Source organism: Erpetoichthys calabaricus, chromosome 9 (genome assembly GCF_900747795.2).
Source record: "Erpetoichthys calabaricus chromosome 9, fErpCal1.3, whole genome shotgun sequence".
Taxonomy (NCBI): domain Eukaryota; kingdom Metazoa; phylum Chordata; class Cladistia; order Polypteriformes; family Polypteridae; genus Erpetoichthys; species Erpetoichthys calabaricus.
Genome location: NC_041402.2, coordinates 70,197,160 through 70,216,160, shown reverse-complemented (window position 1 = coordinate 70,216,160; position 19,001 = coordinate 70,197,160). Strand labels below are relative to the sequence as shown.

At 37.3% G+C, this 19,001-nt stretch overlaps 1 protein-coding gene across 1 annotated transcript in view; it reads right to left on the bottom strand.

The window, feature by feature from the left end:
• Positions 1–2,455: 2,455 nt before the first annotated feature.
• Positions 2,456–19,001, bottom strand: part of mmp15a (matrix metallopeptidase 15a) — a 66,733-nt gene continuing 50,187 nt past the window's right edge. The window contains exons 7-10 of the mRNA XM_028809704.2: positions 15,856–15,994; positions 12,303–12,453; positions 10,998–11,113; positions 2,456–7,992 (exon numbers count right to left, since the gene is read on the bottom strand). Of these exons, the coding sequence (XP_028665537.1) occupies positions 7,583–7,992; positions 10,998–11,113; positions 12,303–12,453; positions 15,856–15,994 (816 nt within the window). The 3' untranslated portion in view covers positions 2,456–7,582. The remainder of the gene's footprint in view (positions 7,993–10,997; positions 11,114–12,302; positions 12,454–15,855; positions 15,995–19,001) is intronic.

The following is a 19,001-nucleotide window of genomic DNA, read 5'->3' as shown; positions in this document are numbered from 1 at the left end:
TTTATGTAGTGTAGCATAGTACAGAATATTCAAAGATTATCTCGGACAGGGAGCTATGAGACAGACAAGTGCGTACACGCAGTTTTAGGCAGAGGATCATAAAGCAGATTTATTCAACAGAGTAGGATTACAGACCGCAGTACCTATGAGGTCAGTCACATAATGTCACAAAAACGGCCTCAACGTCAGTCACGAAACACCCATCACATTATACTATGGATAAGATTAGGGTTGTGGGAGGTTTAGCTGACTCAAAGGGTGTTTTGTGGGTATGTCGATTTATTAGCAAAAGCAGAGAATGCAAAATAACAGTACACTTTGTTTACAGTCTAATGGTTAAACAAAAAAGTAATCCTTGAAATAGAAGTTATTATAATAAAAGTGAGACAAACACAAGAAATATTTCTACAAGAATCCCACAGAAATAAAGCCTAAGACAAAATTAATAACTTTAGCACAAGAGCCATATTCCACACAACTACTCTATTCTTCTTTATAGAGGAGGGGACCCTCCTCCCCTATAAAATAATAAACTTACTCAACCAATGTCTGAATTTCTTACAGTTTAGTATTCCAGCAATACATTTTAGTGGAGTTTACATTCTCAGATATATTTAAACACATTAGAAAATCTGTCTGTTTTCTAACCTTCTTCATTCAGTACAAGAGGACAAAAAAAGATGTTTCTGTGCAGGATTCCTATGGGCTTCATCTCACAGATCGGATGAGAACACAGAAGGACCTTGGAGCAGAACCACTGCTTCTGTTAAGCATCACAATCCAGTCAAGGAGGTGTGAGAGTGGTCCTGTGATTCCACTGGACATAGTCCACAAGGGACAAGAAGAAAAGGCACATTGAGGATACTGGAGGGATTACATTACTTGCTTAGCGAATGCATATTGTTCAAAGGGACTTACAAAAGAGATCAACATAATCAAGCAAGCTTCTGTGTAGGGAATCACATGGAAAAAAGCATTACAGGACAAGGTTACAAAATTGATCATCACAAGTGAAGAGCTCAAAACAAAATGCAAGCAAATTACAATTCTTTAGTTACAAGGACCTATGGAAGCCTTTATCAATTAGACACAAATACACAGAATAAGAGAGTCTTCAAATGCTTTGTAAATACACTCAGGGAGTCAGCAGTCCAAATGGAGGTGGGCAGCTCGTTCCACAGCTATGAGCTAAACATGAAAATAGTCTGGACTGAGAGTTGATGCCACGCAGAGGTGGCATTACCAGACGCCATTAATCAGCAATACACTTCTGCAAACTCCTCCTATTGTTTTTATTTTTTTCTTCTCCATTTCCAAACGAACATTTCTTCATTCACAAAATTAAGAGCTTATAGTGTGAATATAGTCACACACACAACATCATCGGGAATGTGACATGGGAGCTGGGATAACGATGGATGGGGTAAGGTTAAGGGTGATTCACAGCCACTTACCTTATGTCCATTGCCTTATTTAGAATGGAGGAGGAACCACTAGGAGACACATTTATGGTTACTTTCACCCCAACACTCCCGAGTCTGCTCCTTCCACTCTCTGCACTAGTTAATCTAACAGCCCACCAGAAGTCAGTATTTAATCTGGACCCCGTTTGCAGACAGAATGGAGCTCCAGCTTGAAACAAGTAACCTTATTTGGCTTTATGACTGGCACACTGTGCTTTTTTTTTTTTCTTGTTCTTTGGATATCCGGGGTCATTAAAATTGGACATTCCTAGGGACTCCAATACTTCCCTTTATTTTTACAATAATCTGTCTTGATGTGTATATTAGTAAATTACAATGGTAATAAATGATGCTTTTCATCGAAATGTACACAACCTAGCAACAAAATACTACTTACACAACTAAGTACAGTGGATTCAGAAAGTATTCAGACCCCTTTACTTCTGCACAGTCATCCGTGCTGTAGGCTGAATTTCAGATGGACAAACCTGGCATTCCTGCCCATCAATCTAGCCTAGCAGCCCATAATGACAAAATGAAAACATATTTCCAGAAAGGCTTGCAAATCTATTAAAACTCTCAAGCAGCCTGGGAGCATCAGGTATTTACTCAGAAGGAGAAATAAAAAGTTGCCAGTTATGGTGGTCTAGTCTAACTAGCCTGGCATGTTGGCATCATGACTCTCACCAGAAAAAATAGCTCAGAAGTAGAAGGAAAAAGTTGGCGGAGTTATGGTGGTCTAGTCTGACTAGCCTGGCATGTTAGCACCATGACCCTCACCAGAAAAAGTGGAATGAAAACTAGACACTGAATGAAAATTGCAGTAATATGCAGAACAACAAAAGTTTACTTTTTTATAGCATTTATTGTGTAATTGTTACACATGTCCAGCATGGATCATTAAACATTCAACTCAAAGTGAACACACAAAAATGTATAAAACGTTTTGTGTCTACATCTAAGGCAGAAACGGAATGTTATTCATTAAAAAAAATGAACCAAACAACAAAGATTTGGCTGTAGAAACACAGATATTTACACTTTAAACACAATGAACTCAAATATATTAAAAAAAGACATGACAAAACAAAAAAAAAACAAAATGTTGCCAAGGAAGATGTTCTTGTAACATTCAAAGTGATATAATAATAAAGACTGAGAAAGTGTAAAGCATACTGAATAAAGGACACTGGTGGCCTGCCCTATGAACAAGTATGCAGAAGAGACAGATTAGCTAAAATGGCATTGGTTCAGGCTGAGAAGAGTAAGGTAGAGTCAATAATGTGTGACTGTGGCAGGTCGACTTACCAATCACTGGGCGTACTCCCGATTAAGTGAGTAAGGTGCATGCTGCTCGTTTCCTGCCCACTCTTTGGCAACCATGAACAGAAGGCATCTGCAGGGAGGTGCTTTGGAGAATTGCTGTGGACGGCAGTGTAAAGCAGGCTTAAGGCGCTTATCGGCAAAGAAAGCTGTGCTGCTGGTTGGCTTAATTAATCCTAGAGGACACTTTCTACCTAAGCTTCCAGGTAACAAGACTTATTAAAGCAGCGGGGGAAGTAGCTTTAATTTCATTTACAATCCCTACTCAAAAGTTACAGTATTTTATGTTGGTTAAGCTGCTCTGGTGTAAAACTGTTTCTGTGTATCACATTCAGAGCTTCCAGTTCAGTTCACCAATGATAGTGCGGAGTCTATAAGTACTGTTTAGAACTTAATATATCTAAACAATCTAGTCACTTGCAATATTTCACATTTTAGGTAAATGAATCTGAAAGATAACATCAAGCTTGTAAACATCCTGTTTAGATTTTTTTTTTAATGGAAGACAGATGGGTTGGTGTAAGACTCTCATATCCTGGTTCAGGGCAGCTCTAGTCCAGGAAATAATAATAATAATAATAATAATAATAATTCATGTTTGGGATCTACACAAGAGCTTTGATTTATTTACAGCTGCTCATCGTGTGTAATTTCTATGAGTTTAGGACCATCTTCTCACTTTGAGATGTAGTACCAAAAACGTGTTTAACAATCTAATTTCACTTCAGCCGTGCCTCAACTTGATGAACAACTCAGAAAATGACGGCCACAAAAACAGTCAAATGAAAAACCCTCCACATGTAATCTTGACCTTTGATTACAGGTGGGAGGTTTGGTGCAGAAATTAGTGGGAGTGACTTGCTGGCCATGTCTTTACTTGTGGAAGAACTACAAAAACTGCTCCCAAGAAAAACAGTCTTGCTCTGAGGCCACTTCTGGTTATAGGACTAGGGAGAAGTTCTGGTTCAAAAGGAAGTGTGACAGTAACCTAACCAGATAATGACTATGATTTGATCTGTGGGACAAGTTTAAAACTGTAGCTGAAAAAAAAAAACACTTTAAAAAGGAGCCTGAGACATTTTGATTTTGTTTAACACTCCTTGTCAGCAGATTCAGATTTATACTGGTGGCTGAACACAACTGAATTGGCAGGGATGACCTGTCAGTCTTTACATGAATGGTGATGACAAATAATTATTAATAAATGATTTTTTCCTTTTTCCAAAAAAGTTATGCAGACATACTGCCTCTAAAATTCTGAGGACTTAGTTATTTTGTGACTGAGTGCTTTGCTGCAGAAGGCACACCACATGTTAGAGCCATTGGATGGAGCTTTAACATGTCTAGTTTCTAACTAAAATCAACTGCAAATAATTGAATAATTTAATTTTCAAGCTTATTATGATAGGAATTAAATTCTGAACAAATAATACATTTCTGTAGTGTTTCTAATAATTTTTTTCTCTACAAATATCTTAAAATGGAAACTGTTTTAGGGATCTACAGCAGTTGTAATGCATTTAGAAAGCAGACTACTGCCTAATATTAGTTTCATTCAAAGGTCAGAATTCTTTATTAAGGAAGGGACCAGCTGAATAATGCGCATTTATCAGCTGCTGTAAAAACATTCACTTAATGGTCGTTTATTATTCCATTACAGAGTCATGGGAAGCCTGAATCTACACTAACAGAACAGGTCACAAGGCAGAAACCAAACTTGGATAGAGCAGCAGTCCACGGTGCTCACTCAGAGCATACTTGCTTATAAAAGGCCAATTGAAAACTGGAACACCCACAAAACACCCCGACAAACATGTGACAACTCTGCCCACCGACCATGCAAGGAGCGGAACACAAGATCCATGGAGGTTTGAGTGGGCAGAGCTTCTCACAATGCCATAGTTTTCAGCACGGTTTTGATTTTATGACCGTTTAATTGATTACACCAGAAGCTAAGAAGTCAAAAAAATTAAGTTTTGCAATTAGTTTCTTTCTAGATTGCTTTCTATGCTTCATGACCACCCAGGTAAGAAAATCAGTTAACAGGATTTGTTTCTCCTGCCCTCGTGCCTAACTTTGGCCTACACAGAATGCAAATATTCAGCTTGTATGAAGATTTATGTTGTCCACTTAATTGGCTCCATTTACCAAATGTGAAAAAATGCAAACCAGAGAAAAGTGGCCTCAAGTCTATTTTAACAATTCAGCTACAAGCTCTTGAGCTCAGGGGATGCATTAGAGTTAAGCATGCAACACCTAAAGAGGCTCAAGAAGCCCCTGCTTCAAAGATGAGATTAACCAGAAAAATGAAAAATGAGAGCTTTAAGCAACAAGGTAAGATAAAGACCTGTGTACTGCTCAAATGGCGTCACTAGGTGGGAGCTCAGGGTCCTAGCCAGAGAGACCTGGAGTGATTCAAAAGCACAAGATGGAGATAGTGTTGTGCTGCTCTGATGCCGGAGATCTCTCCATGTCAACTTTTAATTTGATGTAAGGGCTCTGTCAGTAACCCATTTATTAAGGAAAACAGAGGGAAAGAATTATACTTTTGTCTGTATTTAAGAGTACTGTTGAGAAAATAAAAGTCCAGCTCTCTTCTCCATCTGTGATTTGTTTGTGTCACGTTCCTGACTGCAAAATACCATGAATACAAGTGTCCCACAGTGCATGGAAACTACTGCACACAAGGGATCATAAGAAGTGCTTTCCACCAGGGCATACATTTTCATCATTAAAGTAATACAAATGACAAAGGTGAAAATGGAAGCGATAACAAAAGGTAAAATGAAAATAAATATAAGGAGCTGGAGTTCTCCATTCATAATAATGGTTAGAATTCTTAACCTCTAGTTCTTCACACACAAAGTACCATATTATGGGTGCAGCTTCATGCATCTGTATTGTACAAAGCACTCCAAAGCAGGTTTGAGCAAGCACACATCCTATACCCACAATCATTAAAAGTCTAGAGGCCAGACCTTTGCTGTTATTTTCCTCTGTCCTCCAAAAAGGTTATTTTTCTTTATGGTCTTACGCAAGCTAGGCTAGGCACTGCCTCCAGGCTGACTCTTAATTGTATTTGTTTTGAAAATGGATAGACATCTTCTTTCAGAGGCAGATCCAGTAAACAGAATGTACACTCATTGCCTCTGAAAACAGAGGCAATAAAAACTTCTTGAAGAAGATGCTTGCCTAAGACACTCACTCCCTTCTGAATCTTTCTGAGAAGAACTACTGTAAGCTCTAATTATCTTTAATGTTTATCTCTCTTGGGGGAAGAACAGAGAGGAAAAACACCTCACTTAGCAACTGGATTGAATGAAATCGATCCTCGGCAAAGAGCACAGGACTGACGGGCTTAGCTTCAATGAGCAGTCAATACTGAGAAAGCATCTGTCTTCCCCTTAAGCCTTTCCATGACTCAAAATATAATTATTAAAATGAAATGGCACATACACACTTCCTGAAAGCATTAACATTCAATTCTATTCACCTCTTCAGAATGCCATACGACCATCCCAAATAGGTTCTTGGAGGCCAACGTTTCATTAAATAAGAAGATTGAATTTCTTGACACTTAAAATTGGTCATGTGCTGAACATATGGATGTTGCGTTTAGTTTCAGTTTATGGACAAGTGCAAATAGAGCCCAAAGAACAGAGGGATAGAAGCAAAAGTCAGAGGAGTAACTTGGTCTAAGCAGTATACACAGCCAGACACAGCCTGGACCTGGCAGCAGCTGCCAGAGAGTGCAAAATCAAGAGTCCACAGTCTGCAGATTGATTTCTGCTTCTCATTTTTGCCCCTTGGTACTGTTTGCTGCTGCAGGGATAACAATGAATATTAAGAAAAAGGCTTGGCAGGGTTTCCAGCTAGTGAAGACAGAGTGGGATGAGCACCGGGTTTTTGAAACTTGCATCCCACACAATATTGAGAGAGAGAGAGAGACAGAGAGAGAGAGAGAGAGAGACGTTTCTCACTGAACTAGCCAACAGCTTGTTTCCGTTCACTCTAAAATATAATAAAGTTCTGTTGTGATGAGTTGTGTGAAAAGTTCGTGGGAAAGCGCAGTAAGATCCAGTAATGCAAGAGCACAGTCTTTGAGGAAGCATAACCCAAAGGATTCCTCAGCAGAACTGAAAGATACAGGATGCTGTTTTTTCTTTAATGTATTTTCTGCTTGACCTTTGACCTCTTTCTGTGACTGGTCTTCTGGAGAAGTCTTTCCCAGCACACACATATGCTTATACTTTCCATGTGCAGCCTCATAGAACCGCCAAGTACCTGAGAAGCGTTCCACTAGACAAAATTCACCTGGTTAAAGAACAGGGACATATTAAAGCCACTTCCATACAAGAAGGCATATGATGAGATGTCCATTTTCTTCCAGGCATGCCAGTGTGACTATCAGTCTAGGTTGGTACATGGCCAGAGGTAAAGCTCTGTTTCTTCATCAGAAGGTCAAGCTTGAACAGTTTGCAGTCCTTGTGTATCCCTAAGCATTTAAGGCAACACACCTCAGGGAAGCATTAATGAAAGAGCACGTACACTATATTTCAGCATTGATGGTCCATATTATTATTTGATCAGTTTGACCAACTGAATCCAGGTCAGAAATGGCAAACACCAATGCATGAAAGCAGGAAACACGCTGAAAATCATGAAGAAATGATGAATACAAAGAAAGCCAAGGCTTTCCTATTCAAAATGAATGTGCAAACTTTCTGATATAAATATACTAGTCAACAGAACCAATAGCACCAATGGTGAGGATATGATGAGTCAAACCGAAGACATCAAACCCATTCCTGCAGAGACCGCTTGCAGTGGACCAGCAGTCTGGGTGCCCCTTTCCTCTGCATCCGGATAATCACAAAAATCAATCCCAGAATGCACAACAACAGAATCAACGGCACTATCACCATGATAATATTCATGGTACGAGTATAGTCGTCGATTTTCAGAAGGATGTCTACGTCATTATTTGTCGATTCTTCATCGGTATCAACATCATTTGTGCCTGCATTGGGGTCAAAAGGAGTCCGGTCCACATCCGGCCACTTAGGTACTACATCTTTGTCCTTTTCCACAATGTCATGGCAGCCCATGAAATCTCGAAGGATGGACTTTGGATATCCAGGCTCATGTTTCATTCTCTGGTTATCAACCTTCCAGTATTTTGATCCTTTGTAGAAGAAGGTGTAGGCTACAAAAGAAAACACAGAGGTCACTCATTCAGAACTAGGAGTGGACACTTTCAACTTATTAAAGGTTTTTTGAATAACGGACTCGAAGTATTAATTAAACCACAAATATAAGCAGATAAAAAAGCCTTTTGGGTGATTCATACTTTCTCAATATTAACCCAAAATTAGAAATTGGGGCACATGCAATGCAAGTAGAAATGTTAGAAATAAAGACTTTAAGCTTCTCTGAAGAGTTCTGTGAATGTACTTAATCCCAATTTCCATTAAGTTCAAGGCTTTTGCCCACAATAACACAGATGAAAATGACCTTCTATTGACAATTTTCTGGTATAGAATTGTCTTTCAGGAGGCACCTGGCAGCATCTAACAAGATGAGGTGGTCGGTTCTGTTTCTTACTGATTGGTGTGCTATGGCTTTATGAGTTTTTAAATATGAGTCTTTTCATTCCCAAGCAAATTTATTCAAATTGATTTGAGATTCATGGTTCACGATGCACCTGGATACTTGATGTACTGCAAAAGCAGACTACAGCCAAATGTATGCCTAATAATAAGCTTCTTCACCATTTCAGTAAGAACTGTAGGACTCTGAATTTTAAATATGATAATCCCTTTAATAAATATACAGATAAAAAATGAATGGTTACAAAGAAAGCGATTTACAGAAATACATATAACAATGACCGACCCTGGATAGCAGAACAATCCATTTCAGTCCACTCATACACATATTCACACTCAAATGTGGGCACATATGTAATCACCAGCTATATGAACCAGCACATCTTTGAGATGTGGGTTGGAAAATTGTATACCTGGAGAAAAACCCATCGAGTTCTGCACACGGACAGTGACCAACAGCGGGATTCAAGCACAGGGCAGTGAAATGCATCACCAACACAATTGTGATTAATTTAATCAAACCAGTTGTCTTACTGCATGTACTGTGTGATCTGTTTTGAGGGAAACAAGCATGCATGTGTCTTTTATGAGGGTTATAATACAATATTATGTTACAGTGCATTTATTGTTTATGATTAGTTTAGATTGAAGGGTTACCTGTGACTGACTTTAGTTGCTTGAGCAGGATACAAAATTGTGGTAGAAGCATGCATACCATACACAAATTATCTTCTGTTCTCATAGTATTATGACTTTCTTTAGGTACATTTAAGTAGTGTCTTTTAGTCTTTGTGAAATTTGAACTTCCAGACACTCTATACTGTACATATTTGAGGTATCTACTATACAATAAAACACTAAAGTCTGTGTGTCCAGCCCCTCAGAGCTACCTGATTGGTTGGCTTAGCTTTTTTTGTGATTGGTCAGTTTGGCATTGGTGATGCAACAAAAGAGGAAGTGCAAGTGTGAGATAAACATGGAGGAAGGAGTAAACACATATGAGCCACACTGACAGAGTTGCCTTCAAAGACAGCAAGTATAAAACCGGACAGGAGGGGAGAAAGGTGCCTTGCAAATAATGAAAGAATCTGAAAAGGTTTTAAAGGATCATGCTCAAAAGAAGGTGTGAAGAGGCATTCACACACATGCGAATATGGAGGAAAGCCACTGAAGGTACACATAGGACAAGAGATTGCAAATATTTTAAAAATTTTTCTATTACCTGTCTGCTAAAGGTACTATGGCTAATATTAAAATAAAAAAAACATACACAGACAGAGCCTTGACATATATCTTAAAATTAACCTTATTGTATGGGTTCATTTTTGTGCATTGTTAGAGGGCCATGTAGAATCCTGAACTCCAATGCCCCAAGGCCACACATTTGCTCAGAATGTAGTTGGAAACATTTGACCTATAGGTTTAATAAAGGTCTGTTGACACAATGGAGCCTCATTTAAATGTTTAACACACAATAGCTGCTTAACTCCATATGCTTTGTGAATGTCTACAGCAAGGTAAAGAGCCTCAGCCACATTGAAACAATGTACGTTAAGTCGCAGAAGAAGTTCTAACCTTTAGTTCAGGATAAAAATCTTCTCTACAGACTTGAGCATGGCACATGCATTAGCTGGAAGAGTCCAAAATGCTACCATTGCGATACCATGGCGGATTGTGGATATCTCTATTCTGGAACTGTGTAATTATTTATATCTGCCATAAGCAAATATTGTGATATGCAGTTTCATTTAAAACACAACTTAAAGTGTGGTTCTGATAATGTGTAGTTCTGTTCACGCACATCATTTTGACTTGTCATGTTTTGAGTCACTTCTTTAAAGGCTTAATTAAATACAAACACAATAAAGGTGGATCCACAATGTAATTAAAGAATTCTGCATTAAGTGTGACTGCGGATTACATAGTCATACAGTTCAAGGCCTACTTGTATGTTTCCCTATTCAGCCCACTCTCTCAGAATGTTGGACTTGCCCTACTCGCTTAATACGCTGGTCATGTAGGAAAACTGTTTTCTTTCAACAATGTGCTGAACCCTTGAGCTATTGCACTTTTTGTCATAGTCCAGTAAATACCCTTCACCCAGCCGTGGACATTTTCCCTTTAGGCCCACGTCAGGAAAACTAGTTGCAGCTTATCCTGCATAAAGCATACTGTAAAAGTATATGACAGCGTTGGCTTGAAGAACTCAAACACATGATGCCAAATTCACATCATACTCTACATTTCTTGGAGCAGAACACATTTCTAGCTGAAGCTCTATTCATACCATGTAAGATTCTGAGGCTACAGTGACCTAAAGACAGCCACAGAATGAAGTTAAAAACCATTGCCAAGTAAGCAAACAAACCAGCAAGTAGTATGCCAAAGGATCAAGACTCAATTGCACATGAAATGCCAGCTGCAGCAGGCTGTGTAAATTAAGCAAACTTGGAAGAACAACTTGGAACAGAATGGAAATCACAGTTTCGCATGATGTACAGTATAAATGATTAAATCATTTCTTTCCTTTCAATCTCAAATTTCCTTTGCATGCTTTTTTATTTTTTAGCTTTTTGGCATATTTTTCCCTTTATGCTCTCACCTGCATCGTCACTTAGGAATGCGCCTTTGGGAGATGGTGGGATGCTGCCCCACACGTTAATAGATCTTGGATAGTCCTTATCTGCTGCCCGTGATTCCTCATTAAAACGCCAGTACCTGAGGGAAAAGTTAAAATCAGCAAATTGTTAAATAGTGGATTGAGTTGTTTCTAAGATAAATGTTGGCTATGTTGCCTGACTTAGTTTTGCTGTGCATAATTTTATTTAAAAATGTGATTCCGGTCTCCTAATTGCAAAAATCCCCATGATAGAGTATTTTGTCTTGCAGTGCTCTGTCTTCCAGGTTTACATTAATGACTAATTCTATTCCACACCATTGAGAAGTCCACACTCTTCACTTCACTTTGCATAAATAGGACCTGTGCGGGTCAGCAGCAGTCCTTCCACTACCAATCAAAGTCAGAAGTCTTCAATTCACTTTTTGAACAACTGAATCAAAGTGACTCACATCAAATTTTCCTTTAGTCAACGAGCCAAAAAGAATTTAAAAAGTGTCAGGATCAACCTGGCATTTTGAGTGGAAAAATGGCTCATATAAGCAGCCTTTTCACACCAATGATGAAGCATTCTTAGAAACTTTACGACTGTTATGAAATAAATAATGATGGTGAAATCTCCTTGCTAGGGATGCACTTGGGAATTATGATGAAAATTAATTAGATGGATTCTGCCCTAAAGTAGAGACAATGATGTGTTAAGTGTGATGCGAAGATATTCTTCTTTATACACTGTATGTATATTAAGCTAACCATAAGACTCCATAAACTCAGACTACAAATTTAATATGCCCTTTCAGCCCCCAAATACAAACAAAGCATAGTAAATATACACCACATGATTTGTGAATGTGATGAGGCAGCTTAGATGCGTGAAAACGGACTTTAGAATCATCCAATCTATTGATCACATGTCAGCTGGTCGCTGAGTGGATGGATACTAATAATCCATCGCCCCTTCAATTAGCATCAGGGAATCGATTGGTGGTAATGAAGAGTGGAGGAACCTCACCGTAAAATGGAAACAGTCTAAAATTGAATCAATAAATGGATAGAAGCTTCCAAGATTTAAAGAGTCACATGGCAAAATAATGCATAAAGTATAAACTAGGACCAAACGTCATCACGTTGGTATGTTAACACTATAGCACTATATTTAACTATTTCTGAAACTCTCTCAAGGAAAACAAAATCTCACGGTTTCAATTTCAGCTTATGAAATTTGCTTTTCAATGGTTCTGCAATGCCCCCACAGTGATGCGTATCCACAACATGATTCCCTCTTCTTACCTGTCTCCACTGAAGAAGTATGTGTACCCTGTTGGTTCCCACCAGATTGCTGTATCTATCTTGTCATAAGGGATGCCCAGTCCATAAGCAACAAGATCTTGAGGATACCCTGGCTCCAGGTTTGCCTCTCGAAACAACCAGTATCTATTTCCTAGAAGATAACAAATCAATTATTGACACCTCTGATAGATTACACCTTATACTGTAGACAGAGGTGAACCTGGCAATGAGTGCACACTTTGATCCCACCTCGTATTTTTAATTAGAAACGAACATAAAACTAATTTTGTTTAACACCAGAATTGCCTTGCATTTTCCAATTAATAAACCGCCAGGCTACACCAAGTGGCATTTCAATCTTTTTGTTCTCACTAATGGTCATTAGCTCTGCCTCCTGATAAGGCTTCCTTCTTGCTCCCCAGCCAACAAACACCACAGATTGCCATATATATATCTTGAGTAAACATAAAAATAAATAATTTCTTGGCACACAGCATACATTGTTTATATATATTGAAATATTAGCATATGTTTTTAATCAAAAACAAAAACCTCCAGGGATGCACGGTCACGGGGCAGGAAACTGCTTAAGTATAAAAAAGCAAAACAACACATTTTAATTAGCTGGGCACACAAAGTAATACATGAAGTAGAAAATATTCATGGTGAGACTTTACAAAATTCTAGTTTTGTTTTATTGTGTGTGCATTCTCCAATTTTGCACTTCTTCTGGGCACAAGGACTGAAGGGATGCTGTGACACAAATGACTTTCTTCAATTCAGCATAAAATCACAGTATTTATTCAAATTATTTTATTAAGTCTTAGCAATATTTTTATATACAGTAAATACTTATAAATTTTACAGCTTTACTTACATATTTTATTGATTATGTTGGTAAATGGCAGGAAGCATAACAAACTGAGTATAAGGCAGTGCACCTTACCAGCCCACTATCAGTTTTGAAATGTCCACTTCTACCACTGTGGAAAGTGATGCAAACATATTGTCCACAGTAGCTTTTCTCACATTTCTTGTGAAAGGCTGTCCACATCACAAGTCACATTATCTTTCTGTGGTAATTGAGTGCAATCTTCCTCCAAAAAGGTAATAGCATCTAGTATATATATTTGTTACTTAACATCCACAGTACAAATTTGATTCCAGACATGGGTTTGTGATGCCCATGCCACAGTGTGAAAGGGCATCAACATTTCAACACCTACTCATCAACATGTATGTCTGCAGTTCAGCATGAAGTGTGCCAAGTGTCAGATATGCCAGCAAAGCTGTCAGAATGCAAAACACACAGCCTGCTTCAGTTATATGTGAGTAAAGAAGAACACACAAGATGGCATGTCGTGGACTGGGTTATCTAGGAATGATTACAGCTCATTTGCAATATTTTCATAGAAACAACAGTTCTCACAATGTACAAGCATGCAAATAGAATAAGTTGTCAATTTTCATTGCATATGTGTGCATCTCTCATCAAACACGTGTACAATACTGTGTGTCTATGTAATTCATTACATACATGCACTATCATCTTAATATAGCTGTACTGCAATCACCCTAAAAGTCTGCCTAATTTACAGTCAAGTAACAGCTTACATTGGTCTACCAATTTTCAAAAAGAAATAGCATCATTAATTCTTGCATTTACATTCATTGTCAGTCTGCAGGTTCTGAACATTTTGTAAGTGAGTCACCATCCTCCACAGCTCTCTTCACTTTTGCTTGCTTCGTCCACTATGTGCCACTTCGCATGTTCTCTCTTCTCCACATAGAACTCATGCTTGCTGTGTACTTAATTTTCAACAGTATATAAAAAACATTGCAATGCCATTTCAAATGTATTTAAAGCAATGTTTTACCTAACTGAAATAACTGGAGCTCTGACAGTTTTTTAGTTTGTTTTTTATTCCTTCATTATGTGTAGTGAAACAATGTATAAGTGTGACGTTGATTATTTTCAGAATGCTGAAGACAGAGAGCAATTTACATTGGGGAAACAATGTTCAGTATGGTGAATAACAGTGGTAGGATTTTTCGAGGTGAAAAAGACATGCAAATGCAGTCAAGTGCGACCCGGAGGAGAGAGACAGTGTTTCACACCAGGTTACCAATGATTAGTGCACATTACTTATAACAGTAATAAAGGGTCTTTCAAGTAAGAAAAAAACAGAAAAATGTCAGCAATCATGTTTTCTGAATAGGAATTCAGAGTCGCAACAACATAGGCATTTGAAGTCCAGAAAATTAGGAAAAATAGTTAAAGATTTAAAAACACAATATCAATTAGTGTGGCACTTCTAGTGTTAATTAATTACTTTCCAGTCTTTGGTTATGTTATCATTATGCTACATAATATAAAAAGGCAGATTTTACTTTCCTGGGGAGTCCAAAAAATGTTTTATATCTTGAAGTTATTAGAACTCCTTAGTTACTCAACATTTATTTCCCTCTTGTGACTTTCTTGACATTTTACCAGTAAAGCTTTTGACTACATTGTTATCTGTGGATATTTGTTAACTAAGTGAATGACTGTTAACTGATTACTAGTCAAGAATAAAGAAACTTCAAATTCTTAACAAGTAGGAACATTATAAGGCAAAAATGTACAACTTCAATTGAGGTTTAGGGTAAGAAAATAAGAAACTGACGATAACAACTTTCTAGGACCTCGGCTGGTCAATGCTATAGAATGCCATATTCTTGAATTTGATAAAAAATTTTATTAGGTATTTAATTGCACCAGAAAACAGTTCAATTACAATTTAATTTCTATGCTTCAGTCTTAATGCCAACCTCTTGCAAGATACTAAAGTAGTGAATGCTCATGTTAAGCCACAATGAACGGTCTGACAGCAAGGGGGAGTCTAGACAACATCCATCATACTAAATGGTTACATGTAACCCAGTTTGTTTAGTAACTTGTATTTCTCTACTCAGCATCCTGAAACCACCGGCTGATGCAACAGACAAAATATGACTGCACCAGATGTTTCTTTCCAAAATTTCGGCTCCCTTTTTCCATGGCTGATTTCCAGCTTTGGGAATGCTTTTATAGTGACATCATTTACCCTTTCTAAAGGAACAGCTGCCTTAAAGATGCATGACTCCATTTCATAAATGCACTTGAGCTGTTTTTGGAACAAACAGAAAGCGTTTTTAATGGAGTCTACATTGGACTGTCTGCTCAGCAGATCACATTGTGTTGGCTCATTTCTGAGGTCCGGTCTGTTTAGCATTAGAAATGGGGTATCAGGTGTCTTCTACTGCACCTTGGGAGAGTCAGCATTTAGTCTGGTAAGAACTTTGAGAAATTGGAGTGTCAAGAAAACATTAACCATTAAATAGGATGAATATGATCATATGTGTCACTCGTGGTGTGATACGCATTGGAAGTTTCAGATGTTTCACAGTTAATGTGCACAAATCTCCTTAAATACTTTTGTGAACTTTTTCCTTTTGAAAGTTTCACTTCATCAGTGCAACTTGAAAACTATATATACTAAATGTAATTGAACAAGACCACACGAGCAATTACCTTTGAAGAAAACAAATTTTCCATCGTGCCTTTCATAGGCAGCATCCAGATCTCCAGGGAGTCCTCTCCAAAAATGACCAATTGGCATTGGGTAATTGTCCAGTACACGATTATGCCTAACTCTCCAAAACCATCGTCCCTGAAAGAAATATTTTGGTGTTATAAGTTTACAAAAAATACAGAATAAGAGTCTTGCAAAATTACTGAAGTCACTCCCATTCAATATACAGAATGGCAATAAAGTTAAAATTTCATATTGTATTTGTCATGACTGCACATTTGCCTGACTTTTGTCAGAGAATCACTTCCATCATTAGCGATGACTGCATGTCTGCAACTTACATTTGTCTTTATACAATTGTCACATTTATTCTTTCTTGATGCAAGCATTAATTCATTCCTATATTAAAGCATCTAGCAAGTCCTCTAAGGGTGGCCACAGTGATTGCCCATTTTGACAAAATATTTATACATTTTATTTCTTTAATTGTTTTGAGAATTGCCTTAACATCTATTATGTGTCACTATTAGCAAAGTTAGGTATTTACAGCATAATGCATTTATAATTGAATAATACACTTCCCAGTCTGATTACTTAACTATCAGGTACACCATAGCAGTTTGCATGGTAGAAATTTACATCATAGGTTTAGAACCAAATGTTAACTTTTAAAAAAAATGAATAATTCTGAGCGATGTGTTCAATTCCTTCATGTAAAGTCAGAAAAAACAAGATTTGGAAAGCATGCATTTTTCAAAATAAAAACACATTTTAACTCTAAAATATCTAATAGATTAATATGTAAATGAAAGTTAAACCAAATAGGGAGGTTATTAAGAATATTTGATATAATAAAAAGTGAGTATGTTGTAAACAATAGCAAATCAATTTCCGACTAAAGTAACTACAGTCCACCTCGGTAATGAAGCCTTTGATTCGTCCTGAGAGGAAAGCACTGACAGGAAATGGGGCACTCATGACGGGACAATGTTGCATTGTCAGCGGTTGTGATGGAACTAGAAATTGGGATGAGAACTTTAATTTATGGCAATTGTATCCAAACCATATTTAAACTTCAGAGCTGATATTAGTGGTGCTGCTAATACATTTATGTGCCTTCATTATTTAAAAGTGAATATTGACAGAATATTTATATTTGTAAAGGCATAAACATTACTTATCATACCGTGTGCAGTAAAGCAATTAGAACATAAATTAAAAAGCAAATGTGCAATGATGACTGGATCTTTCTATGCAATATTCAACATTTTAAAATCTGAAAATTAATTTGTTTTAGAGAATATGGTAGTGCAAGCATGTGTCTTTTAGAATTTCCATCAATGGCACATCTTTAATAAATTTCTGCATAATATCTATCTATCTATCTATCTATCTATCTATCTATCTATCTATCTATCTATCTATCTATCTATCTATCTATCTATCTATCTATCTATCTATCTATCTATCTACTGATTATATTATTTGTCTGTTTCTGCTTCTGTATGCACCAAAATTGATAAAGTCTATCTAATCTAAAACTATTTTAAACACATAATCATGGACTTTTTTCTACAAACGTTACCATGTTAGTCTACCCAATCAGCATCAGAATGCCAATCCTGCAAAAATGTTGCTGGCAATAATTACCATCCCTGTTGTGTCATTATTTTTTACATCTTCTTAATTAGATAATAAGAATGCTGCTTTCATTTTTATTCTGTTGATTACACCGTTCTTTAGGTGTTGCATTGCAATGAAATTATCCACTTCCATGCTGGTCAAAACCATTGCCAGAAAGTATGCACTGTTAGAGGGCTCCTGTGCACACACACATACACATTTGAGAATGACATTATGTTGGCCTTTGTATTAATGTGAAGGCCCCTCATTAGGGAGTCATCTCAGTTTTATTAAAAGGTTAGGCTAAACTTCAAAAATGAACAAAGAACTTTCTAGCAATTACAATTTTCAAAACGTTAACAGACTACTACAAGTGATGTATGGTCTGTTAACTTTGTTTATAGAATTTGTCTCTATTATAGTTTGCTTACTGCGGTGGATTGGCACCCTGCCCAGGATTGTTTCCTGCCTTGTGCCCTGTGTTGGCTGGGATTGGCTCCAGCAGACCCCCGTGACCCTGTGTTCGGATTCAGCGGGTTGGAAAATGGATGGATGGATGGATAGTTTGCTTAGTATTTTTATTTGTTGTATTGTATGGCCAGACCTACAGTACATGGTCACTATAAAAAGGTCCGCCCCTTTCTCATACTCCCACTAATGCGTTCCAGGCCAACTTTGAAAGTCCAATCAACATACTGTAAAAATTATTTTGCAAAGATTGACAAAAAATGGAGTCTCCAGACATTATTGGAACAAGCATAAGATAGATATGCACCCACAATTTACACTTGGAAAAAACACCAGGCGTAGCCTGCTGGCAAATATAATTATGAGATCCAAATCAGTGATGTCTTGTGAGCCAGAGGAAGCTGCATTAACCTGCTAGAGACATAATTACTGGAAGAAGGTGACCAACTAAAGAGTCAAAGCTACACTGGGCCATGGTTAAAACCAAAAGGGCAAATGTCAAGAATGACCAATCGAAGTCCATCCTCTCTGTTTAAGTGAGAAGACTTTACAGAAGCTGACACACAGCGATATACTGTATCCTAAAAGATTTCTAAACTCCAATTACATCTAGTATCCTCCACAAATACTGACTTAAAGGTCCAACTACTTATGGAATCAGTTACACACACGTTATTTTTAATTTTTTTTTTAATTACTACAGTATCTACTTAATATCTGTTGAATATGGTTTACATTGGGGAGTTTTTGTGTTGATGGCAACTAACACTAATGAAATTCAAATAAATAAACATGACCCTATTTCAAAGGAATATAATGAAAAAAAAATCTAAAAATACTCAATGGAGCCACTGGACATGGAAAATACATAAGGTATCCATAATTGCTTTTCCAATGAAAATTTTAAGATTGTGCAGTAATTATACCGTCCTCACTGATTATGTTTATTTATCGTTCTGCTCAGAGTTACAAAATTTATTTAGTAAAAAACATGTCTGTCAGCAACTACAATCTCTATATTTGTTTATTAGTCACTGATAAAAGACCCCAAACC